The sequence below is a fragment of the Pseudochaenichthys georgianus genome, chromosome 16, assembly GCF_902827115.2.
Source record: "Pseudochaenichthys georgianus chromosome 16, fPseGeo1.2, whole genome shotgun sequence".
Lineage (NCBI taxonomy): Eukaryota > Metazoa > Chordata > Actinopteri > Perciformes > Channichthyidae > Pseudochaenichthys > Pseudochaenichthys georgianus.
The window spans coordinates 17,833,559-17,859,676 of NC_047518.2; the positions used below are offsets into that span (position 1 = coordinate 17,833,559).

At 44.3% G+C, this 26,118-nt stretch overlaps 1 protein-coding gene across 1 annotated transcript in view; it reads left to right on the forward strand.

Moving 5' to 3' along the window:
* Positions 1–26,118, forward strand: part of LOC117460437 (lysosomal-associated transmembrane protein 4B-like) — a 42,120-nt gene that overhangs the window by 3,690 nt on the left and 12,312 nt on the right. Inside the window, exons 4-5 of the mRNA XM_034101842.2 lie at positions 498–620; positions 827–925. Coding sequence (XP_033957733.1) covers positions 498–620; positions 827–925 — 222 coding nt within the window. The remainder of the gene's footprint in view (positions 1–497; positions 621–826; positions 926–26,118) is intronic.

The window sequence follows — 26,118 nt, forward strand, 5'->3', positions numbered from 1 at the left end:
AAACTGATGAGTCATTAGGATTTCAGTAACACCTTCTATGACACCAATGTAGATAAAGCATTACAACGTGCGGCATAAGCTGATTTAATTCATTACAAGCTGGGTATACCACTATAAGTGGTCAAAGTTTACTTCAACTACTTTTAATATATTAATGAATGCTTTTAACTCTAATAATAAAGTGCTATATGCCAATTATAACGCATTCATGTATGTTAATATTGCATTATAAACATAGACCTATGTTTAGTATTAAATTGTATTATGAAGAAAATCAACAACACTTTCTATGACACCTGTGTCATAGAAAGTGTTGTTTATTTTCTTCATAATACTATTTACAATGCTACTGGTTAAAATAAGGCTAAATGTACAGTGTTAAAATAATACAAATATTTTTATTTTAAACATAATGTAATCTCCCAGTTCTAGCTCTGATTGATGTCCACAATATCTAACTTAAATACCTAAAAGACATATCTCTATCTCCGTTTCAGCTGCATCCCACCTGGATCATCCCATTTTTCTGTTACCAAATATTCGACTTTGCTCTGAACACCCTGGTGGCGATCAGCGTTGTGGTTTACCCCAACACGATACAGGATTACCTGCAGCAACTGGTACGAGACTTCAAGTGTTTTCCTCTTGAAAGTGAAGTCAGTGATGTTTAACAGCACAATATTGAACTTTATGGTTTAGAAAGGCTTTTGTAGGTTCTGAAATGTTCTCAGTTCAGTACTGATGGATGTACAGTTACAAATGTCTCTACTATCTAATGCTCCTTGCACCTCAAATAAGCTCTGTTTTTTTTCTGACTCCTTTGCAGCCTGATAACTTCCCTTACAAAGAGGAGATCGCTGCTCTCAGTAATATTTGCTTGGCCCTCATCGTGCTGATCTTCATCGGCTCTATTCTATTCTTCAAGGTAAGGTTTTCTTTCTCTCTAATTAACACTTCTTCATACACTTAAGAACACGTAGAGTCATTACAGACCTGCCAGGGTTATATTTTTTTAACACATTTTCTTACAAGAGAAAGTATGTCTATTTCAACCTTGACAGAGGCACCTGCTTTTAATGTAACTTTCTATATTGATATACCTGTATGCAGGGGCGCCGCTAGGGATTTTGGGCCCCATGAAAAGATATCACATTGGGCCCCACCACCAGGCCCAGGCCACGCCAACCAAGCACAATGCTGTAACCACACCTCCAGAACCCAACCCACTCATTTATGCTTTTAAGAACTCTACCTGTACAGGCTTGCATCTATCTTGTAGTCCAATACTAACTGCACAATATTTACTGACATTGAGCTGTGACAATATAACACTGTGCAGACGTGCAACATTCTACTGCAGTAGAATTCACTATTTGAAATAACACTAACATTCCTGACAATAGAACCTCAATAGTCATCATGGTGTACATGCCTTTTTAATAACATTTTTAAATGGAACATTCAAAAATCTAAATAAATATAACTTAAATATACATGACCTCTTAAATTAAAATAAAGTGAACATTAAAGAGCCTGTGACAGCCTCCCAACAACTGTTATATTGGGCTACTAGTCATCTCGAACCGTCAGTTTAAAAAAGAAGTTGTGATACCGTTCCGATAAATATCAATAATTTCGAACATCGCGGGGAAATTCCTTCGACTCATTTTGGAGTTTTGGGGGAAGCCGGAAGTGACGTCAATGCGGGAACGCTTCACTGTGCGGCGAGAGAGCCAAACACGGACAAAGTGTGTCGTCATGCGTAGAAACGCGTTAATAACTTATTAATGGAGTTGACTACAGTATATTCATATTTGTCAGTGCTTTCATGTCAATTCGGCGAACATAAACATAAATGATCGTGGTGAAGATGATGATTAAATTAGGATTAAAAATCGGTAGTGAGAGCTGCTGAATTTCCTCCCGTCGGATGTGATAGAAAAACAAATCGATTATTTTTGTAGTTGTAAACTCAAGTGGATGAAACTACATTTATTAGTGCTTTCATGTCAATTTGGCGAACATATGATACATTAAATGATCGTGAGGATGATGATTAAAAATCGTTTGTTTGAGCCGGTCTGCATTTCCTGATGAGAAAACAAACCGATGCTTTTTGTAGTTGTAGTACACCAACATGGATTAAACGTGTGGTTTATTTACCACAATGTTGGGGAAATTAATGGATAAAATGCACGGATTATTATTATTATTATTCCCACTCCGATCGGGACACTAGGTCCACCGTTTCCCCGCAGCGAGGCTCCCCCGTTGACAGTTTATGTGGGCTGGGCTGGGTGCAGTCACCCATAATTTGGCGGGACTTGAAGAATCCCCGAGAAGATCCAGAAAATGGTCAACATTGAAGGGCAGATTAATATAAAATGCTATAACAAAAAAATAACATAAGCAGCAGATTATTTTATTAAATATACATACCAACTACAAAATAAGCGGGTATTAAAGTGTAAACGGACAACAAAACGGAAATGGAAGTGAAAAGGCCTGATGGTCAGAGCCTATTACCTGTTCTCAGTCTTTTTCTCATCATGCATCTTCTGTGTAGTGATCCAATATCGTTACCATAGCCCAGTTATTACGAGCCCTGGCTCAGCCTTACTCACCAAGAGCCCAGCACCTAGCCTTCTTTTACGGGAAAAGTCACTGATCAAGTCCTTGAAGTCCAGCTTTCTAGCCAACTGGCTTTCAATGGACAGCATGGCAAGACTGCAAAGCCTTATGGGGGGACAGGGCTGCGGAGCCTAAAGATGGATCTGTTGGTCCTGGCACCAGGGGGAGGCACAACTGATTTAGTATGAATAGCTGCTAAAAATGTACCTGCATTTATTAAATGTCAGCTAAAAGAGGAGTGAAATGAAAAACCTCTGAATTTTCTGTGAAGATTACAATTATTATTTACAATGGACTACGCTTAGCTAACAGACTAATTTCCACCACTCATGGACCACACCCACCTTTTCTTTTGAAAAACTGGGTGACATACTGTCGCCCTTTAGTCCCTCTCTCTTGTCTTTCTCTCCTTTCTTTTCTTTCTTGAAAGCCTGACTTTGTTAGTCGTTGAGACATCGTACACACGTAAGTACTAGCATCCCTCCTCAGATGCTCTCACTAGTCTCTCTCTCTGCTAGAAAGGGCCGGTGCCGCACAGCGTTTGGAGGCAGGACCAAACCATTACATGTAAATAGAGGGGGGTGTTCGATGCTTTGGATAATTAACTTTTGGAAGAAAATAAGTTAAATGAATCATAAGTTTAGTGTGTACATCATCAATATGACGATATATTAATGTTAATTATTGATGATTGATGAAAGGTTACTTAAAATGTTTTTCTTAATGTTCTAAAATGTTTTGGGACCCCTGTCAGTCACGGGCCCTTAGAATCATCCTAACTTTGCACAGGCCCCTGCCTGTATGCAGTGCTCAAATTTATTTTTAAAGTTTTGTATTTTTTTGAATGCAAGACTTACCAGGAATACCACTCACACATGAATGACCTCCTCACAAAAACATTGTTACTCTAGGGATCCCTGACCTTTCATCTAGCGCCATCATCAAGTCAAATATTCTATCTGACCTATACTTTGAGTTATGACAAATAACTGCTTAAGATGAATATAAGATGGTGAATGTATTACCGCCTAAACAGTGACATGTTAGTGTTGTGAGCATATTAGCATTTAGCTCAAAGCAATCACTTTGCTAACACTAACTGCAGAAGCTCCAGTAAAGCTACCAGATATGTTATTTAAAGGGGACCTATCATGCAAAATGCACTTTTGTACGTCTTTTATACATGAATATGTGTCCCCGGTGTGTCAGGGAACTCACCAAGTGTCAGAAAACATAACCCTCTCTCTTTTCCTCCATACCCAAATCTCTAAAAACGGGGCTGCAATGGATCTGATACAGACTGATACAGATTAGAAATTGTTCTGACGTCAGAAACAGGGAGCTCCGCCTATATGGGCAACTCTCCACCTATCAGGGGAATGGGGGGTTGCCGTGGCATGGTAACAGCATGGCAGAGATGGAGTACTCGAGTCCTGGACTCGGACTCGAGTCGGACTTGAGTGCCGATTTTCGGGACTCGTGACTTGACTCGGACTCGCGCACTAATTGACACGACTCGGACTTGGACTCGTGAATTCTCGCACAGGATGACTTGGACTCGGACTCGTGAATTCCCCCCCCCCACGGGGGGGGACTCGTACATTGACGCTCCGACTTGGACTCGGACTCGAGCACATTTTCTCTGGAGTCTGATGTCCTCTATCCTTTATGGCGAGTTCACGTACTGGGCCCCGCTGTTCCAGTCTAGAGATGTCTACAGACACACCCCGCATCGTGCTGTATGCTTTCACACATTCTGCTTCCACATTGGAAAAGAGCAGCGCAAAATGCTCGTTATGTGGAAACAATACAGAAGAGAAGGCTCCGTCACACATTACTCTAAGGATCGAGTTCAGACATATAGGCTGTGTTGAACACTATCATCAGAGTAACGTGATCTAATCAATAAATAAAGATTCAGCCGATAACACGAAAGCACATGGCTACTTAACATGCATAATGACATCATTTTGCATGCTAAGTAGCCATGTGCTTTCTGGGGCTAAATCTTTATCGGTAAACTGATTTAACCCGTAAAAGTTCCTTCAAAATAAGAGTCCCAATCTTATTACTATCAAAATAAAAGTGCAAAACGAAAACTTTACCATAGGAAAATATTGGCATACAAATATAATCACTTCTCTAAAAGGTAACTCATTTTAAATATAGTTTATTTATATATAATAATAATATTAATATTAGAAATAAGCTTTATATTTGTATAGCACCTATTACAAGAATTGTAGCCAAACTCGCTTCACAGCAGTTCAATAGACAGGATAACAGCAATGTAGAGGAGCAGCTACATTTCAAAACATATATCCACGAAGATTAATACATGAAGACTTGTGACTCGGACTTGACTTGGACTCTTCTTAAGTGACTCGGAATTGGACTCGGACTCGAACACAGGTAATGATGACTCGGACTCGACTTGGACACTCCTTGGGTGACTCGGACTTGGACTCGGACTCGACTACGACTCTCCCTTGGTGACTCGGACTTGGACTCGGACTCGAAGAGTGGTGACTCGAGGGTGACTTGGACTCGTGAATTGGTGACTTGACTACAACACTGCAGCATGGTAACATGACGCTCGTGCCTCGCCCCCCTCCTTTGCAGGGGGGCGTGGTCAGCTGCAGCTCATTTGCCACAAAATCAGCCCTTGCAAAAACAGGGCTGGAATAGAGCAAATTGAGCGATATGAGGCATGGCTAAAATGCATGATCTGTTTGGTATTTTGAAAAAAAAACTTCACAGACATGTTTTATATAGGTATGGCCCTACAACATATTATTCAAATATAGCATGATATGTCCACTTTAAGTTATGATGCAGCTCTGCTAACAACCCACTGTATTATGTGAAATATAATATTAAATCTGAGATTATAGGACAAAAGGCTTATTTAAACGGCAGCTGTTTTGTTTAGAGTGTCTCAGTCATTTGTAATACATTGAATTTAGCTGTTGCTTTTATCATAGTCAACTTTATTGTCAATCTTCTGAGTGTGAGATCGAAATGCTGTTTCTCACAATCCCGAGGAATACAGATTAAATATCTAAAATAAATATACATACATATAGGCTATACATACATACGTTCCTGTACACCCACTTATACATATATATATATATATAACTTTTTCTTCTCACTGCGGAATATTAAGCCGTGGCTGGCACATGCTCCACGGCAGCAGGGGGCGCTACTGAGTCCATTGGGGAAGGCGGGAGCTTCCCGCCAGGAGGTTGAGCAGAGCATGGAACAGCCCTTGCTAGCCTGATGACAGCGGTGTTTCTAGCGATCCAGCGATCTGGGTCAGTGTTATAGTGATAATAAACAAGGTGAATTTAGCGAGCACAACGAAAACAGCCAAGACACATATTGAGACCAGAAAATGAATGTTATTAGGGCTGTAAATATAATAAGCCTTTGTCTAAAATGGACAACATTGTAAGGAGATTTAAACTGTAGGCTACAGCGATTCTGCACTCGGTCAATCAGCCAGTAGGGCCTGGCTCATTTCGTGGCATCTGAAGGCAGTGGCAAGTCCTTCCGGCATATGCCACAGAGGCCGCTACTCTGTGGTAGCTGTGGCAAGTACTTCCGGCATGTGCCACAGATGCCACAACTTGCCGAGGCATCTGCCGCTGCTCAACGGGAGTTCCCACAAGATGCCAGAGTAAGAGAACGTTTAAGGTAGCTGCCACTCGCCTTCCGTGGCAAATGCTGCTATTTAAACCCGTATTTATCGTGTAAAATGTCGCTGTTTTGGCATGACTTTATCGAACTGATCTGTACACAGGACTGATGATCTGTACACAGGGTTGGGTTGTAACGGAATATATGTAACGGCGTTACGTAATCAGAATACAAAAACCAAGTAGCCTAACTGTATTCAGCTCGCGTTACATTTGATAAACAACTAATCCGAATACAGTTACTTTCGTAAACCTGAAGTGAATACATTTTGGAATACTTATTGGAATTATTGGTGGAAAAGTTTCCTCACAAAATGTATCCTAATATTCATTACCGGCAGAACTGTGTGCACACATGGATGTATAATAAGAGTGTGCACAGCGCAGCAGCATGTCTGTGAGGCACGCCTCCGCACGCAGATGAGAGAGAGATCTCTTTTTGAATATATTGAAAGTTAGAAACGGAGATGGTTCGATAAAACGTGCAAGAAAACGTTTATAGTATTTCTTTATTGTCGAAATTATGACATTTCATAACTGGATCAAATCAAAGTGAATGGCCTGCTGCTGCTGAAGGCATGGGGCAAATATAAGTCCTTTGCCTAATTTATAAAGTAAACCTTAGCATCTCACTAGCAGTGGCAACTGCAATCAGTTACAGCTGCCCTAAGTCTGTAGCCAAGTCTAATAACACCAGTGTACACGTTGCTGTGTGAATACGGATATGTATTTGTTAAGTATTTGTCTTTACTAGTCATACACCTGGTTTATCGTAGCAAGCAGTGGAAACTCCCCTCAAGAAGCGACAATTGCCAAGGGCGTTGCAACCCTCACTTGCCAATATTTCATCATAAATATAGCACGTTTGTTTATTTTAGCAAACCATGCTCCAAGTAAAATTGAATATAAATGATAATGTATAATCTTTTTGAAAAATAGAGATCGCACATCAGTCCTGTGTACAGATCAGTTTGATAAAGTCATGCCAAAACAGCGACATTTTACACGATAAATACGGGTTTAAATAGCTGCATTTGCCACAGAAGGCGAGTGGCAGCTACAGTAAACCTTCTCTTACTCTGGTATCTTGTGGCAACTCCCGTTGAGCAGCGGCAGATGCCTCGGCAAGTTGTGGCATCTGTGGCATATGCCGGAAGGACTTGCCACTGCCTGCAGATGCCACGAAATGCGCTTGCTGTCTCTCCAATCAGCTGCTCTTCATTTTCTTTCCTGCTATATTCAATGAGTGATACAAATATTTTTTACCATAAGTTCTGAATAAAACTGACACTGTTGGACTCGGTACTAGTTGACTGCTACGAGAAATAAAATGAAGTACTTTACTGTGTACTTTGTGCGTAATCCTCTGTCAGAGTCCCCTCCGTATAATGCATGTTTTCTGCTATCTTTGATGAGTGATAAAAAGACAATTTTACAATAAGTTCTTAATGATATTGAGACTGCTGTACTCAGTATTCTTACACCTACTATCACAATACGTTGAAGTACTTCTAGTGTGTGTTTTTTTTAAAATCCTCTGTCAAAGTCCCCCCCTGAGAACCTAATCAAGCCACTTCTGCTAAGTTTGATGAGGGAATTTTTTTTTTTTTTGCCATTAGTTCTTCGTGAGATTGACACTGTTGGACTCAGTAGTCCCACAAGTACTATGAAGTAGCCTACTTTTACTGTGTACTTTTTGAGTAATCCTCTGTCAATGTCCCCTCCTGAGTACAATAATGCATGTTTCTCTGCTATTTTGAATAAGCGTTAAAACACCTTTCTTATGAGACTGATATTGTTGGACAGTACTTTAAGAGGATGGTAGACATGATATCAGCAATACTTCCAGTCAGTACTCCGGCAGCAGCATTTTTACACCTTGGAAAGTCTTTAGAGTCTGGCCTGGATAGCTGGTCACAAATATCCTTCAGCAAAGTGACAAACCCATGTGACTCTTGTTGGCCTCTTATGGGGCTGCTGTCTTTTAAACTATAGTTTACAGTATGTGTGACAATGTAGTGTTGCACGGCCAGATACGGCTCGAGAAGCTGACTCAGACGGAAATATTGTTTTTGTAACATGACGGACATATATGATATGATATTATATTATATGATCGATGATCGATGATCTGATTGATGATGTGATATGAATGTAAGTGCGACACGTCGGCGTCTTCTCTGCAGGCTACTGCAGTTTAAACTGTATTTCCTTTATCCTGTAATATGACTTGATAGATTTAAACTCCGCACACTGAGCTCTGATTGGTCAGCAGGCGGTGCTTTCACCGAGAGTTGATCTCTTTTCTACAGACGACGGAGGCGGGCAGCGTCAGGTAAAAAAAAGTATTTAGCCTTCCCAAACCTGAGCCTTACGCGCCGCCTATGGTAGTACTGAGTCCAACAGGATCAATCTCACGAATAACTAATGGCAACAAAAAAGAATTCCCTCATCAAACTTAGCAGAAGTGGCTTGATTTTGTTCTCAGCAGGGGACTTTGACAGAGGATTTCTCAAAAAATACCAACCCAGTCTCACAAAAAAACGTGTAATAACTACGTTGGTCCACAACGTAGGACGTAGTATTTCTACGAAAACGCCTCTGAAATTGTAAGATCCCTACGTTTTTTTCACCATTCATTCCAATGGCTGGCGTCTATGTCACGTGATCTTCACATTTCTCCCTGCAGAAAAAAAAAAACATGGCCAAACTTCATTTTATTCTCGGTGTAAAATGCCTATTTAAAGTTACTTTGGCCATTAAAATGCGTTTTGATGTCATTTGATGCGAGAAATATGAGTTGTTATTTCAGATTATGTGTGCAGTGGATGTACATGATCTTTAGTTTGCTAGTTATTACGAAGATTACTTCAGGAAATGGTGTCTATACAACGTTTTCATTGTTACCAAGGTGGTTGCTAGGGACGCTGCTATCGATATTATTTCTGTTATGTTGTGTAACTATTTAATGGTGTTATCTTTATTGCTACCCCCTTCCCCGTCAAAGTATAGTGTTGGTCCACAGCGCAAACGTATTAGTTTAACAAAATCCGCATCTAAAATGGTGCAGAAACGTTATTTTCCCCTGTACAATTCCAGTCTCACATCTCACAGCACATCGTCATTAACAAATACCGGAAACAGACCGAAAACACTTTATTCCGAGTGTGCTTGCTTTTCTCTTTGAAAGTCATTACATAACGACATTGTAATACACGGTTCGGCTGCATTAAATATTACATATCTGCCGTAGTTCGGTATTTATAGAGCCCTGATGAGAAGACTTCTAGACAAACATGAGGAACTCGCGCCAACACTGGAAACGTGACGTGGATCATAAATATATCAGCCATTAAACAACATCTTACATTTCTTTTCACACAATACGTCTCCTTGCAGTATCAACACTAATTCGGCGGACTTTTATATTTGATCCAATTGGTAGATAGGCTGTATTTACACCATAAAGGTGCACAGCTGATATAAAGGGACACCTAGTGGTTAAAGCATGTTATTGAATTTCATTATTTTTATTATTAGATATTAATAGAATCCCTATAAAGTATGTTCATTACTCGTTATTCTCTACTAATAGTTAAGTAAAGACTGTATATAATGACTATTTTGCACATCCCTTTCAAGATTTCAAGATTTTCTAAGGTTTATTGACATATCATATTCACAAACGGTGTAGTTTTGCAATGAATGAAAAACTTGGGTCGCAGGTTCCTCAACAGTGCATTTCAAGACATCTATCAATATTTGTGCATACCTCCAGCAATGTTAACTATGTTGAAGCACTTATTTGAACTGATATTATACATATGTATTATACTCTTATAAGATGTATGTAGATAGTATAAGAAATGTGCAGAATATGACAATTTAATGGTGGAGGTACACATATTGAAAGATGTCTTGTGATGCACTGTTGAGGAACCTGTGACCAAAGTTTTTCATCTCCGACCTTGTCAGGTATTGAACAATCAATAAATAAAGAACACAGAATTATTAAATATAAAACACAGAATTTGTGTGATTATACTAAATGATTTACAAATAAACACCACTGCATATTTACAACTATACACATGCTGATGTAACGCAAATGTTTCCAACTTGGGATCAATAAAGTATATTTTATCTTGCTACTGCCATATTTGCACAATGTGCCTCTGAACCTTGACAAGTGCATGTTTCAGGCTCATCAATGAACAACAGGAGGGGTCACAGACATAAGACCAGCTGTTAAATAAAGCTCTTCTGACCTTAGCTGTCGTGTGGGTATATATTAATGCTGCCCATTATGGGCACAAGCAATTTTCACCCATTTATTAATTATATGTTTTAAATTTGAGTGTTTCCTATCCCCTAAACCTCCAGGGATGTACACAGTTTAATACTGGCAACTTCTTATTATGGGAAATATGAAAACGTCTTTTAAAACTACAACTCCCAGTAGAGACGTGCCATAGATAGAGAACATGTTGCGAAACACACAATAGCCAGCATGTGTAGTTCTGGGGACGGGGAGAGGGGGGGGGGGGATGGGGACGACGACGCGGTGGACCCGTTCAAATCCAGTTTTGGACAGTCTGCCGTGGTTCCATCCCATTTCAAGTACTGTTCGACGCTCTGCACACTCTCCAATCACAGAGCTTGAGGACTATCACAGTGTAACGACTGAATGAACACAAGTGGAGGACTCAATAGCACGACTCGGAGACAGAGGATTAGGATGCAAAAAGGTCTTTATATCCAAGGTTCGGTACACGGGAGATCAGTCAATAAGGCTAACAAAACAGACGAGGAGTAGACAGGAACCGGGTCAGGACACGAAGCTGGGTCAGGTACACGTGGAATCAGATATTAAGAAAAACACTGCTGGAACGCTAGGAATAACTAAGACGAACTGGCACTGAAGGGACTGTGGATGCAGACTAAATAGACAGAGGGAGAGATGATAATGGGGCACAGCTGAGGCTAATTATGGAAGGGAAGCAGGTGGAGTACAATCAAGGGCAGGAAAGCTGAGACTGAAATGAGAGAAACAACAATGAGAACAGGAACAATAACAAAAACATCAACATGCTGGCTAAGCCCTTACAGTACCCCCCCCCCTCTAGGGATGGCACCTGACGTCCCAGGTTGTTCAGGATGTTGACGTTGAAAGTCTTGGATGAGGTCCTTACTGACATTACTGGTGGAGACCCATGACCTCTCCTCAGGACCGTAGCCCTCCCAGTCAACCAGGTACTGACGTCCCCGGCCTCTAGGTCGAACTGCCAAGAGGCGTTTCACAGTATATACAGGTCCACCATCAATAAACCGGGGGGGTGGAGGGGGTCTGGAGGTGGGGACCAGTGGACTCACTTTAACTGGTTTGATGCGAGACACATGGAATGTAGGATAGGCCCTCAAGGATCGAGGTAGTCGAAGCCGCACTGCCACAGGATTGATGACCTTGGATACCGGGAAGGGACCCACAAAACGAGGAGCCAGTTTGCGAGACTCCACTTGAAGGGGCAGGTCTCGAGTAGAGAGCCACACACTTTGTCCAGGTTGGTAGGCAGGAGCAGAGATACGTCGGCGATCGGCCATCCTTTTATAACGGGCTGAATTCCGTAGTAGCACCTGGCGGGCCCGGCTCCAAGTGCGATGACATCGGCGGATGAGGGCATGTGCAGATGGAACACTGACCTCCTTCTCCAGGTCGGGGAACAACGGTGGTTGGTATCCATTGGCACACTGAAAAGGTGAGAGACCAGTAGCAGAACTAGGCAAAGTGTTGTGTGCGTACTCCACCCAAATCAGATGCGTGCTCCACGTGGCAGGGTTCTGAGACACCAGGCAGCGTAGACAGGTCTCAAGCTCCTGATTCAGCCGCTCCGTCTGGCCGTTAGACTGCGGATGATATCCAGAAGAGAGGCTGACTGTGGCACCGATGAGTGAGCAGAAAGCCTTCCAAAACTGTGCCCCGGTCTGACAAAACATCCCTAGGGAAACCATGGAGACGGAAAACATGGAACAACACTGCCTCTGCTGTCTCTCTGGCAGATGGCAACTTAGGCAGCGGGACAAAGTGGACCATCTTCGAAAATCTATCCACAATTGTCAAAATAGTGGTGTTACCTTGAGACGGCGGTAACCCTGTGACGAAGTCCAACGAGATGTCAGACCAGGGGCGATGTGGCACTGGGAGCGGGCGCAGAAGACCAGAAGGGGGCTGACGGGAAGTCTTGTTTCGGGCACAAACTGAACAGGCTGCCACGTACTCCTTGACCGACCTCTCCATGGAGGGCCACCAGAACCGCTGCTTAATGAAGAACATGGTGCGGCGAACACCAGGATGGCAGGAGAGGAGGGAAGTATGTGCCCAGTGGATGACCTGTGAGAGAAGAGGGTCAGGAACAAACAACCAGTTCTGTGGGCAACCGTCGGGAACCAAAACATTAGCACTCGCCTGCCTGACCCTCTCCTCAATGTCCCATGTGACTGCCCCCACTACACAAGAGGGGGGAATGATTGGTGAGGGAGTGCGAGGAGCTGGATCGGAATCAAACAGGCGGGATAGAGCATCAGCTTTAGCGTTCTTAGAACCGGGACGGTATGACAGGGTGAAGTTGAATCGGGTAAAGAATAGGGCCCACCTGGCTTGTCTGGAGTTGAGACGTTTTGCAGATCTGATGTACTGGAGGTTCTTATGATCGGTCCAGACTAGAAAAGGGTGCTCGGTTCCCTCCAGCCAGTGGCGCCACTCCTCCAAAGCCACCTTAATTGCCAACAGCTCCCTGTTACCCACATCATAGTTTCTCTCGGCTGGGGAGAGTTTCCGAGACAGGAAAGCACAGGGGTGGAGCTTGTTGTCCTTCTTTGACCTTTGAGAGATGACTGCCCCAACACCCACATCTGAAGCGTCGACCTCGACCACAAACTGCTGAAGTGGGTCAGTGTTACGACCCGCCTCCCTACTCAATAGTAGTGGCTCGTGAGGCAGTCCGCAACATAAAACAAAAGTACACAACACATAGGCACTAAACGGTGATCATACATTTATTGCCACAATCTTAAAAACATACACTGGAGGACAGGTAAACAAACAAAAAGACGGAGGGGACTTGGGCCAACCACACCACGGGCCGTAGGATCCAGAGCCTTCCTCCGCTACCCAAAATCATACATAACCTAACGGGAGAAATAAAGCCGCGAAAACCTAACGCTAACACGTCCTCCAGAAAACACAACAAAAAGGCAAAATAGCTCTGCCACAGCAGAGATATCCGGAGTAGTGATCGGCCTCCTTCTCCTTCAGTCCCCTCTTTTATGCTCGGCTGATTGTCAGCTGGGAGCACCTGCGCCGAGCTCGGCTGAGTGACAACTGGGAACACCTGGGGAAGGCGGAGCCAGCTGTACCTGCACAGCAGAGAGAACAACAAAAAGGGGGGGGGAGTACGTAACACCCCCACCATGAGTTAGTGATTTTTTTCTTTTTTTTTAAAAAACAAAACAATCACAACAATCAACCTTAGTTGACAGACGTGCTCACCACCACTCATTCCACACACCCGACAGGTTAACAACACACAATACTACCATACCATAGCCAGTGCCTCCTTTTCGATGGTGGAATACACCCGCTGGTGTCGATCAAATCTCCCGGAGCGGTACGACACAGAGCGCTCCACCTCACGATCAGCTCCAGTACATCTGCCCGCTGCGCGTCAGGCAAGTGTGCTAAATGTGCCTCAATGTTACCCAGAATCTCTGAGTTTCGCAGCCTCCCCTGTAACACCGCCTTCGATTGGACCACAACGTCTTCATCCCCCCCCCAAATGACCGGGACTTCAGCGGTGACAGACGTGTCACTTTCAGCACTGGACAGCGCCACCATACAGGCAGCGACAGGTTTAGAGAGATCAGCACCAGACAGCTCCCCGGGTAGAACAATAGATTTAGCAGTAACAGCATCTGAGCCACTGCTCAAGTCAGTGGCATTCGCCCTCTCATTGTATGGCTTCAACATATTAACGTGACAAAGCCTGCTCCTACGACCCCGGTCAGGGGTAGCGATGAGATAGTCACGGTCACCGACTTTCTTGGTAACAACATAAGGGCCACTGAACCGGGCTTGCAAACTGGAACCAGAGATCGGCAGCAAGGCTAGCACTTTATCCCCTGGAGCGAATACCCTGTCCTTAGCCCGCTTGTCATACCAACTCTTCATTTCCCTTTGTGCATCAACCAGATTATCCTGTGCCAGCTCGCATGCACGGCGCATCCTGAAACGAAACCCACTCACATAATCCAGCAAATTAAGTGGCTCAGCCACACCCAGCCACTTTTCCTTCAACAGCTTCAGGGGACCACGTACATTATGAGCAAAAACCAGCTCAGACGGACTAAATCCTAGCGACTCTTGCACCACCTCTCTCACTGCGAACAACATTAAATGCACTCCCTCATCCCAATCCTTCTCAGATTCCAAACAGTACGCACGCAACATCGATTTAAGCGTCTGATGAAAACGCTCAAGTGCCCCCTGCGACTCCGGGTGATATGCACTCGAGTGGACATGACTAATAGCGAGCTGTTTGAGAGTCTGAGCAAAGACTCGAGACATGAAATTAGATCCTTGGTCAGTTTGAATTACCTTTGGCAAACCAAACACGGAAAAAAATTTCACCAGGGCTTTGACCACACTCGGAGCAGTGATGTTACGCAATGGTATGGCTTCAGGAAACCGTGTTGCTGCACACATGATGGTAAGCAGAAATTTATTCCCAGATTTACTGCGTGGAAAAGGGCCTACACAGTCCACGATCACCCGCTCAAAAGGTTCACCTACAACCGGGATGGGATACAGCGGTGCAGGAGGAATCGTTTGATTGGGCTTCCCTACAACCTGGCACACATGGCAGGTTTTACAGTATTGCACTACATCCCTCTTCAGACCAGGCCAGAAGAAATGGCGCAGCACTCGGTCATACGTTTTATTGACACCCAGGTGGCCAGCAAGCTGATGATCGTGAGCCAAACCTAAGATGTCACGGCGGTATTTAGCCGGGACCACCACTTGTATTTTCACACTCCAATCATCATCTGGTGACGCAAACAGCGGTGTCCATTTACGCATGAGCACCCCGTCTTCGACAAAGTACCCCCGAGAGCCAATGACACCTTCTGATACCGTATCCTCCAACAGCAATGATAATTCCGCATCCGCCTTTTGATCTCTCACCAGCTGCTGACGTGCCACAGGCACAGTACCGAGACTTATCGTATCAGTCTTCACACCGTCACGCTGCAGGGGAGGGTCATTAAATGGCACATCTAGTTCTATAGCCATAAAGCTATCAGCCAGATCCACATCATTGCTAACCTCAACCTCACATTTGGACTTGGCGCGGGTAACGGCACAGGCGACATGTACATCAGGGAACTCTCGGACCACTTTATCTGAATAATTCCCCACAGGAACTGCAGTCACCTCCGGCTTAACTAGCACTCTGCCCCCGGCTAAATCATTCCCCAAGATCAAATCTACTCCCTCAATAGGAAAACATGACCGAACCCCGACAATCACCGGCCCTGTAACCAGATCTGACTCGAGGTGAATATAATTCAACGGTGAATCTACATACTGCATCCCGGACGAGACCCCATATGTTACGACCCGCCTCCCTACTCAATAGTAGTGGCTCGTGAGGCAGTCCGCAACATAAAACAAAAGTACACAACACATAGGCACTAAACGGTGATCATACATTTATTGCCACAATCTTAAAAACATACACTGGAGGACAGGTAAACAAACAAAAAGACGGAGGGGACTTGGGCCAACCACACCACGGGCCGTAGGATCCAGAGCCTTCCTCCGCTACCCAAAATCATACATAACCTAATGGGAGAAATAAAGCCGCGAAAACCTAACGCTAACACGTCCTCCAGAAAACACAACAAAAAGGCAAAATAGCTCTGCCACAGCAGAGATATCCGGAGTAGTGATCGGGCTCCTTCTCCTTCAGTCCCCTCTTTTATGCTCGGCTGATTGTCAGCTGGGAGCACCTGTGCCGAGCTCGGCTGAGTGACAACTGGGAACACCTGGGGAAGGCGGAGCCAGTTGTTCTCTCTGCACAGCAGAGAGAACAACAAAAAGGGGGGGGGAGTACGTAACAGTCAGGAAGCGTGAGAATAGGGGCCGAAGTGAAGCTCCTCTTAAGCCTCCGGAAAGCCTGTTCTGCTAGGGGGGACCATTGGAACTTCACCTTGGGGGAGGTTAAAGCATGCAGTGGGGCAGCCACAGAACTATAGTTTCTGATAAAACGTCTGTAGAAATTGGCAAAGCCCAAAAATCTTGCATGAGTTTCTGATTGGAAGGTGTAGGCCACTCAGTGACTGCACTGACCTTTGATGGGTCCATCTGAATGCTGTTCTCCGAAATGACAAATCCCAGGAAAGAGACGGTGGAGACGTGGAACTCGCACTTCTCTGCCTTCACGAAGAGTAGATTATCCAAGAGACGCTGCAACACCTGGCGGACATGTTGAATGTGGGTCGTCTCATCCGGAGAAAAGATGAGAATGTCGTTGAGGTAGACAAAAACAAACTGGTTGAGCATGTCATGGAGAACATCATTAACCAGAGCCTGGAAAACAGCTGGAGCATTGGTTAACCCAAATGGCATTACGAGTAGGGGTGTAACGGTACACGTACCGAAATTATTCGGTACGGGCCCTTCGGTTCGGTACACCTGTGTACCGAAGTGTACCGAACGAATATAACGTTAAACGTAAAAAATTGAGAACGTGAACAACTTCTTGGAAGTAATCTCAGGTGCTGCGTCGCAGCATTCAGAGTAATTTGCTCCCATTGGGCTCATCGCGTCATAGAGCGAGCAAGTCATTTAATTGGATGAGAGGGCATGCTATGAGAGCTGGTCAGAGGGATGCGTTCAAATTTAGTCAGTAATTTGAGGAACTGTCGAAAATTAATGGCGAACGCAGATAAAGTTGAGCTCGAAAATCCTCCAGCATCATTGAAGTCTCCGGTTTGGGAACATTTTGGTTTCGCAGTTACGTACAAGGATGACGGACAAAGACAGGTGGACCAAACCAAAGCTGTTTGTCGGCATTGTTCAACTAAAATTGGTTACGCGGCTGGCAATACATCAAACTTGCACACTCTTGAAAAGGCATCACCCGAACGTGAATATAACCGGTACCAAAAGAAAAAAGACTGAAGTGCAAACCCAACTCCCGCTAGCATTTAGCCTCCACCGCTCGCAAAGAGTTCAGACCGAGCCAAAGCTATTATAAACGCCAAATATCCTTATGTTGCCATGTTAGCAAAGCGCTATCTGGCTGTATCTGCTACTACCTCTGTCCCTAGCGAGAGGGTGTTCTCCACAGCAGGAGACATTGCTAGTGCCAGCAGATCTGCCCTTTCGGCAAGCAATGTGGACAAGTTCATCTTTCTTTAAACAACATGAAAATACAATGACAAGCAAGTCATAATGTCAAGCTGGCTGCTTAGGTACTAGTACAGTACAGTTCAGATACAGATTATTTCAGTTAATCGAAAAGCTGCACCTTAATGTTCATTTGATTATATTTTGTATTTATTTGAGTGAATATTCACAGTTTAATAATAATTAAAAACCCAAAACTAATAGTTTATGTTTTGTGAGTACTTGTACAGTAAAGTTCAAATACAGATTATTTAAGTTCATCAAAATGCTGCACCTTAATGTTTATTTTATTATATTTTGTATTTATTTGAGTGAATACATTATTCACAGTTTAATAATAATAAAAAAAATATATATATATATGTTTTGTTTTGTGAAAAAAAATTCTGCTGTACCGAAAACGTACCGAACCGAACCGTGACCAAAAAACCGAGGTACGTACCGAACCGAAATGTTTGTGAACCGTTACACCCCTAATTACGAGGTATTCATAATGGCCACAAGGGGTGTTGAAAGCAGTCTTCCATTCATCCCCCTCCCTTATCCTTACCAAATGATAAGCATTTCGAAGATCAAGTTTAGTAAAAATCTTTGCATCCTGTAATAGTTCAAATGCTGAAGAGATAAGAGGAAGGGGGTACCTGTTCTTTATGGTAATGTCATTTAGCCCTCTGTAGTCGACACATGGACGAAGAGTCTTATCCTTCTTGTCGACGAAGAAGAAGCCTGCTCCAGCCGGAGAGGAGGAAGGCCGAATTATCCCGGCAGCAAGGGAGGAGTCAATGTATCTCTTCATTGTTTCCCTTTCGGGGCCAGACAAGGAGTAGAGATGTCCCTTAGAGGGAGAGGTCCCAGGGAACAAGTCAATGGAGCAGTCATAGGGTCGATGGGGAGGCAGGGTGGAAGCACGAGTCTTATTGAAAACCTCCTTCAGGTCCCGGTAACAGGTGGGCACCCTGCTAAGATCCGGAAAATCAGAGTCTGCTGCAGCTTGGAGAGGGGTAGAGACAGCAGTAGTCAGGGCAACAGTCACATGGGTGGAGGGCAGAGCTCTCTCTGGAGCAGGAGCAGAAGGGAAACATGTGGCCAAACAATCCTTATGCCAACCCAAAACTCTCCCGGTGGACCAGTCCATGTGGGGATTGTGTTTTACCAGCCATGGGTAGCCCAAAATAAGAGGGTGTGAAGGAGAGTTAAAAAGATGAAAACTCAGGGATTCAGTGTGGCCGTTAGCGATGATTAGTTGAAGGGGCCGAGTACGGTGAGTGACTCGGCACAATAAACGTCCATCCAGAGCCTTTGCTACAAGAGGCCTCAACAGGGGAACAAAATTAAGTCCAAGTCTCTTGGCTAATCTCCAATCAATGAAACTCTCATCTGCTCCGGAGTCAATTAGAGCAGCATGCGACAAAGTCTGAGTAGGAGTAATTAGCTGAGCAGAGGTGAGAGTACGAGAGGGACAAAAAGAAACAGTTCGACTCACCAGGACCCTCCTACTTACTGATGAGCCTGGTCTTTTACTGGGCATCTGGCTACAAAGTGACCCCTCTGTGAGCAGTAAATGCACCTCCCCTCCCGTAGGCGGCGCTGGCGCTCCTCAGGAGTCAGCTTTGCTCTTCCCAACTGCATGGGTTCCTCCTGGGCAGTAGGCGGCGCTGGAGAGTCGGTCGTCTGGAAACGCTGCTTGGGGAAAAAAGGACTGGCCTGAGACTGCCCTCTCTGGCCGGGCGGAGAAAACACAGCTCTCGACTTCTCCCTTTCTCTCTCTACGAGGCGAGTGTCAATTCTTATTGCCATAGCAATGAAACTATCCAGGTCAGAGGGAAGCTCTAGAGGAGCCAACTGGTCCTTGATGGGGCCAGACAGTCCATGGCGAAAAGCGTCGAAGAGGGATGAATCATTCCAGCCGCTGTCTGCAGACAAAGTGCGGAACTCCACGGCGTAGTCGGAGACACGTCTCCCTCTCTGGTGTAAATCCATTAGAGCTCTCGCTGCTTCCCTGCCTGGAGTTGTGTGATCAAATACTTTGCTTAAAGTCTCTGTAAAACCTCTCAGGGAATTACAGACTGGGGAATCTCGAGCCCACTCCGCCGTAGCCCACGCCTCCGCTCTGCCGGTGAGGTGGGAAACGATGTAGGCTACCTTAGCCCGTTCAGACTGGAAGGAAGATGCTTGCAGCTCGAAGTGCAACCCACACTGGACCAGGAACGCACGACAGTTATCCGAGTCTCCGGAAAAACGCTCTGGTCTGGAGAGGTGAGGAACCGAAGGCAGCGGTGTCGGCACGGTGGCAGGAACAGGACCGGGAGCTGTAGCCGGATCCGACGCTGGAAGCGGAGTAGCAGAGCGTTGTGGATTGAGATGTGCCACCAGCTGCTGGATCTGATCTGCCAGCTGGCAAACCTGGCTGCCGATGGATGACTGGAAACCCTCATGCCGCTCCGACAATTCTCTTACTCCCTGGCAGACAGCGGTAAGTTGTTCATCTTGCAGGTTAAGACGAGCCCCCTGGGATCGAATAGCAGACCGCAAATCTCAGAGTCGGCTGAGTCCATGGTTCTGGCCAGTTCGTACTGTAACGACTGAATGAACACAAGTGGAGGACTCAATAGCACGACTCGGAGACAGAGGATTAGGATGCAAAAAGGTCTTTATATCCAAGGTTCGGTACACGGGAGATCAGTCAATAAGGCTAACAAAACAGACGAGGAGTAGACAGGAACCGGGTCAGGACACGAAGCTGGGTCAGGTACACGTGGAATCAGATATTAAGAAAAACACTGCTGGAACGCTAGGAATAACTAAGACGAACTGGCACTGAAGGGACTGTGGATGCAGACTAAATAGACAGAGGGAGAGATGATAATGGGGCACAGGTGAGGCTAATTATGGAAGGGAAGCAGGTGGAGTACAATCAAGGGCAGGAAAGCTGAGACTGAAATGAGAGAAACAACAATGAGAACAGGAACAATAACAAAAACATCAACATGCTGGCTAAGCCCTTACACACGGGGTTTGTCAAGCGAAGCGGAGAGAATACTTACTTCCGGGTGTAATATTCTGTAAAGCAAATGAGCTGCTCCGACCCTCGGTCCTGACGGACTCCAACTTGTGTTTATTAATCAAACAAATAAATAAACACATGGATAATTATGTGTTATTGTTGAGTAAATGGAGAATTGCACAGGGGAAAATAACGTATCTATTGTGGTGATTGACATTATTCACCCACGGATCTATGGGTTAGGGTGTTGTTCTGCACGGACATTTTAGTGAGACGGACTTCCTGTCTCCGCCGGTCTTCGCTTCCCGGGCATGAAGCTGTTTACATGTGTTTTGAGATGCTAAATAAAAGTCTAGCTTGTACCTTTGATACCCCGCCTCCGACTCCCATCTCTCGGCACCACACTATGCCACAATGTTAGATGCGGATTTTGTTAAACTAATACGTTTGCACTGTGGACCAACACTATACATTGACGGGGAAGGGGGTAGCAATAAAGATAACACCATATTACCCAACATAACAGAAATAATATCGATAGCAGCGTCCCTAGCAACCACCTTGGTAACAATGAAAACGTTGTATAGACACAATTTCTTGAAGTAATCTTCGTAATAACTAGCAAACTAAAGATCATGTACATCCACTGCACACATAATCTGAAATAACAACTCATATTTCTCGCATCAAATGACATCAAAGGGCATTTTAATCGCCAAACTAACCTTAAAATAGGCATTTTCCACCGAGAATAAAACGAATGTCGGCCATGTTTTTTTTTCTGCAGGGAGAAATGTGAAGATCACGTGACATTGGAATGAATGGTGAAAAAAAACGTAGGCATTTTACAATTTCAGAGGCGTTTTCGTAGAAATACTACGTCCTACGTTGTGGACCAACGTAGTTATTACACGTTTTTTTATGAGACTGGGTTGAAAATACATAGTAAAAGTACTTCAATGTATTGTAAGTAGTAGGCTAACTAATACAAAGTCAAACAGTATCAATTTCATTAAGAACTAATGGTAACATTTTATTTGTATCATTCATCAAAGATAGCAGAAAACATGCATTATGTACTATGGAGGGGACTCTGACAGAGGATTACTTACAAAGTACACAGTAAAGTACTTCATTTTATTTCTGGGAGCAGTCAACTAGTAGCCGATAGTCCAACAGTGTCAGTTTTATTAAGAACTTGTGGTAACAAATATTTGTATCACTCATTGAATATAGCAGGAAAGAAAATGAAGAGTGCAGAATCGCTGTGTGGTTTAAATCTCCTTAGTTACAATGTTGTCCATTTTAGACAAAGGCTTATTATATTTACAGCCCTAATAACATTCATTTTCTGGGCTCAATATGTGTCTTGGCTGTTTTTGTTGTGATCTAAATTCACCTTGTTCAAACACTGACCTGGATCACTAGAAACACCGCTGTCATCAGGCTGGCAAGGGCTGTTCCATGCTCTGCTCAACCTCCCGGCGGGAGGCTCCCGCCTTCCCCAATGGACTCAGTAGCGCCCGCTGCTGCCGTGGAGCATGTGCCAGCGACGGCGGAATATTACTGCCAAAAGTCACGTGACTCACTCACGTGACTTTTGGCAGTAATATTCCGCCTTGAGAAGAAAAAGTTTTGTACTTGTAAAAACAAGTTTTGTAGTTGTAAAAAAAGTGTTGTAATTGTAAAAAAAAGTTGTGTACTTGTAAAACCTAAGCTGAATTTGTCTCTGAAACATGATTTATTAGAAAAATGGTATGTGTTTATTTGATAGATACGTTTTTTCTTTGCAAAACTAAATGCATTAGTTTGTAGATGGTGTTTTGTATTTGCAAACCACATTGTGTTTGTTAGTGAATCATGAGGCATTTGTAACACCTGTTTAGTTTGTTTGTGGAGTTATGGCAGGAAATTAGCTCCATATGAATGGAGTTCTCTGTTGCTGGAAATATCTCTGCAGATTCCTGTGGAGGCTTCTGAAATAATTTAGCCATCAGAGCATTACAGTAGGTGGCTTCTGATTGGGTTATCAAACACGTTAGAGAGCTCAGGCTGGCTTTGGTTTGTGATGGATTTACCAGATGGTGCTGTGTTTGTCCGGGGAATTCCAGTAGAAAGTGTCCTGCTGAGAGACAAATGATTTCTGGATGACAGGGAACAACTTATAGTTGTTTCTGCTACATGTACAGCTCTATGATAGAACCTGAAAACGCTGTCAGAATGCAACAATGGGATGATTTTATTATTAGCTGTATTTTATGTGAGTTATCTTCAATGTTGGTGTGAGTTTCTTTGAAAAACATACTTTTATCACATGCTACATATTGTGTATGTTATTAAGGGGCAATATGAGAACAGCAATGTTACACTTACACTACACATAACCTAATTAAATGACATAATAGAGAGGAAAAGCGGTTGTCCTGAACCTACAATATCTTTAAAGATGTAATGATTAGATATACCAAATTATACTGTAAGGCTCTACATTTTGCATGGCGTTGAGCTAAATGCTAGCATTAGCATGTTAACAGTTGAAAAATAAATTATAATCTTTACCACTTTCTCCATCTTATTTAGCATTCTAATATTAGCTAATTAGTTTTTTGGTGCTGCAAAGTTATGTAATCACGAAATGTTTAACAATGTATTCTAGGAGGGACATGTCTCTATGAAGTTGTTTGGCAATCCAGAAAATATTTGCTAAATTGGTGGATAGTCTAACATTGCCCTCCATAGATCCATGTCTCTAACATGGCTAACATTGAGTCGTGCGTTGCATGTATTTATTACCACTACCATAAATAGCATTACATTACATTGTATTTAGCTGACGCTTTTATCCAAAGCGACTTACAATAAGTACATTCGACCAGGAAGACACAACCTTGAAGAAAACAGAATCATATAAGTACATCAGGTTTCATAGAGCCAAGTATTTCAAGTGCTACTCAACTGGCTATAGATAAGCCAGTCCTTTATTAGTATATAAGTGCTCTGTTAGCAGTTCTTTGTTAGTAATTCTATCGCTCGAGGTGGAGTCGAAAGAGATGAGTTTTCAGTCTGCGCCGGAAGGTGTGTAAGCTTTCTGCCGTCCTGATGTCAATGGGGAGCTCATTCCACCATTTTGGAGCCAGGATAGCAAACCCACGTGTTTTTGCTGATGGGAACTTTGGTGCCCCTCGCAGCGAGGGTGCAGCGAGTCGTTTGGGTGATGCAGAGCGTAGAGCACGCGCTGGGGTGTACAGTTTAACCATTTCCTGGATGTAGGAAGGGCCAGATCCATTTGCAGCATGGTACGCAAGTACCAGTGTCTTGAAGTGAATTCTAGCAGTTACCGGAAGCCAGTGAAGGGAGCGGAGGAGCGGCGTGGTGTGGGAAAATTTAGGAAGGTTGAAGACCAGACGAGCCGCTGCATTCTGGATGAGCTGCAGAGGTCGGATGGCACATGCAGGTAGACCAGCCAGGAGGGAGTTGCAGTAGTCTAGGTGTGAGGTGACGAGAGCCTGGACCAGAACCTGCGTCGCTTTCTGGGTCAGCTGGGGACGTATCTTCCTGATGTCGTAAAGCGTGTATCTGCAGCAACGGGTTGTAGCAGCGATGTTTGCAGTGAAGGACAGGTTGTTATCTAGGATCACACCCAGATTCCTTGCAGTCTGAGTCGGGGAAACAACAGAGGTGCCGATGTTGATAGTCAGGTCAAGAGTGGGACAATCTTTTCCCGGAAGGAAAAGCAGTTCAGTCTTGTCAAGGTTGAGCTTGAGGTGATGATCAGACATCCACTGAGAGATGTCAGCTAAACAAGCAGAGATGTGTGCGACGACCTGGGTCTCTGAGCGGGGAAAGGACAGAATTAATTGGGTGTCGTCAGCGTAGCAGTGGTATGAAAAACCATGCGGGCTAATGACAGATCCGAGCGAGTTTGTGTACAGGGAGAAGAGGAGGGGACCAAGAACAGAGCCCTGAGGGACCCCTGTAGTTAATTGACAAGGGTCGGACTCGGACCCTCTCCAAGTTACCCTGTAGGTACGGTCTTTGAGGTATGAGGTGAGGAGGGAAAGTGCAGAGCCTGAAACTCCAAGTTCTTGGCAAGTGCGAAGGAGGATCTGATGATTCACCGTGTCGAATGCAGCAGACAGGTCCAACAGGATGATGACAGAGGAGAGGGAGGCTGCTTTAGCAGTGTGCAGTTCCTCAGTGACAGCAATGAGGGCAGTTTCTGTGGAGTGACCTGCCTTGAAACCAGACTGGTGCGGATCCAGAAGGTTGTTCTGATGGAGATAACAGGAGAGTTGTTTAAAGACAGTGCGTTCAAGTGTTTTAGACAGGAACGGGAGGAGAGAGACAGGCCTGTAGTTTATAACATCAGACGGGTTGAGAGTGGGTTTCTTTAGGAGAGGGTTTACTCTTGCCTCCTTGAGACTGTTTGGAAAGTGACCAGAAGTTAGAGAAGTGTTGATGAAATGGGTGAGAAACGGTAGAATATCAGGAGCGATAGTCTGAAGGAGGTTTGAAGGGATAGGGTCCAGAGGACAGGTGGTAGGGCGGGCAGAGGTAATGAGGGTAAGAACCTCACTTGGCGAGAGAGGGGAAAAGGAGGTTAGTGTGCGGGTGGAAGGAGGGTCTGGTGACCCAGCGGTGAGTAAAGGTGAGTCAGAAAAAGAAGAGCGAATATCATCAACCTTTTTTTCAAAGTGGTTAACAAAGTTGCTTGACAGAAGTGAGGAGGGGGGAGGGGCTTTGGGAGGGTCCAAGAGGGTGGAGAAGATGGAAAATAGTTTTTTAGGATTGGAATAGGAAGATTGGATCTTATCCTGAAAGAAATTGCTTTTTGCCTGAGAGATCGAAGCAGAGAAAGAGGAGAGGAGAGCCTGATAGGTTAGGAGATCGTTGCGGTGTTTGGATTTCCACCATTTCCGCTCTGCTGCCCTAAGGACGGTTCTATTAGCACGCAGTGCGTCATTTAGCCAGGGAGCAGGAGGGGACTGACGAGCCTGCCGAGATGTGAGAGGGCAGAGAGAGTCCAGAGAGGATGAGAGAGTAGAGAGGAGAGTTTCTGCAGCAGAGTTTGGAGGCAGGAGTTGGAACGAGTCAGAGGAAGGGAGGGCTGAGAGCACCGATGAGGCAAAGGTAGAGGGGGAGAGGGAACGGAGGTTACGGCGGACAGGTGCAGGAAGAGATTAGTTTGTTATGTTTGGAAAGGGGTAGAGAGAATGAAATGAAGAAGTGATCGGATGTGTGGAACGGGTTTACAGAGAGGTTAGAAGTAGCGCAGTTCCTTGAGAATATGAGATCAAGGACATTGCCAGCTTTAT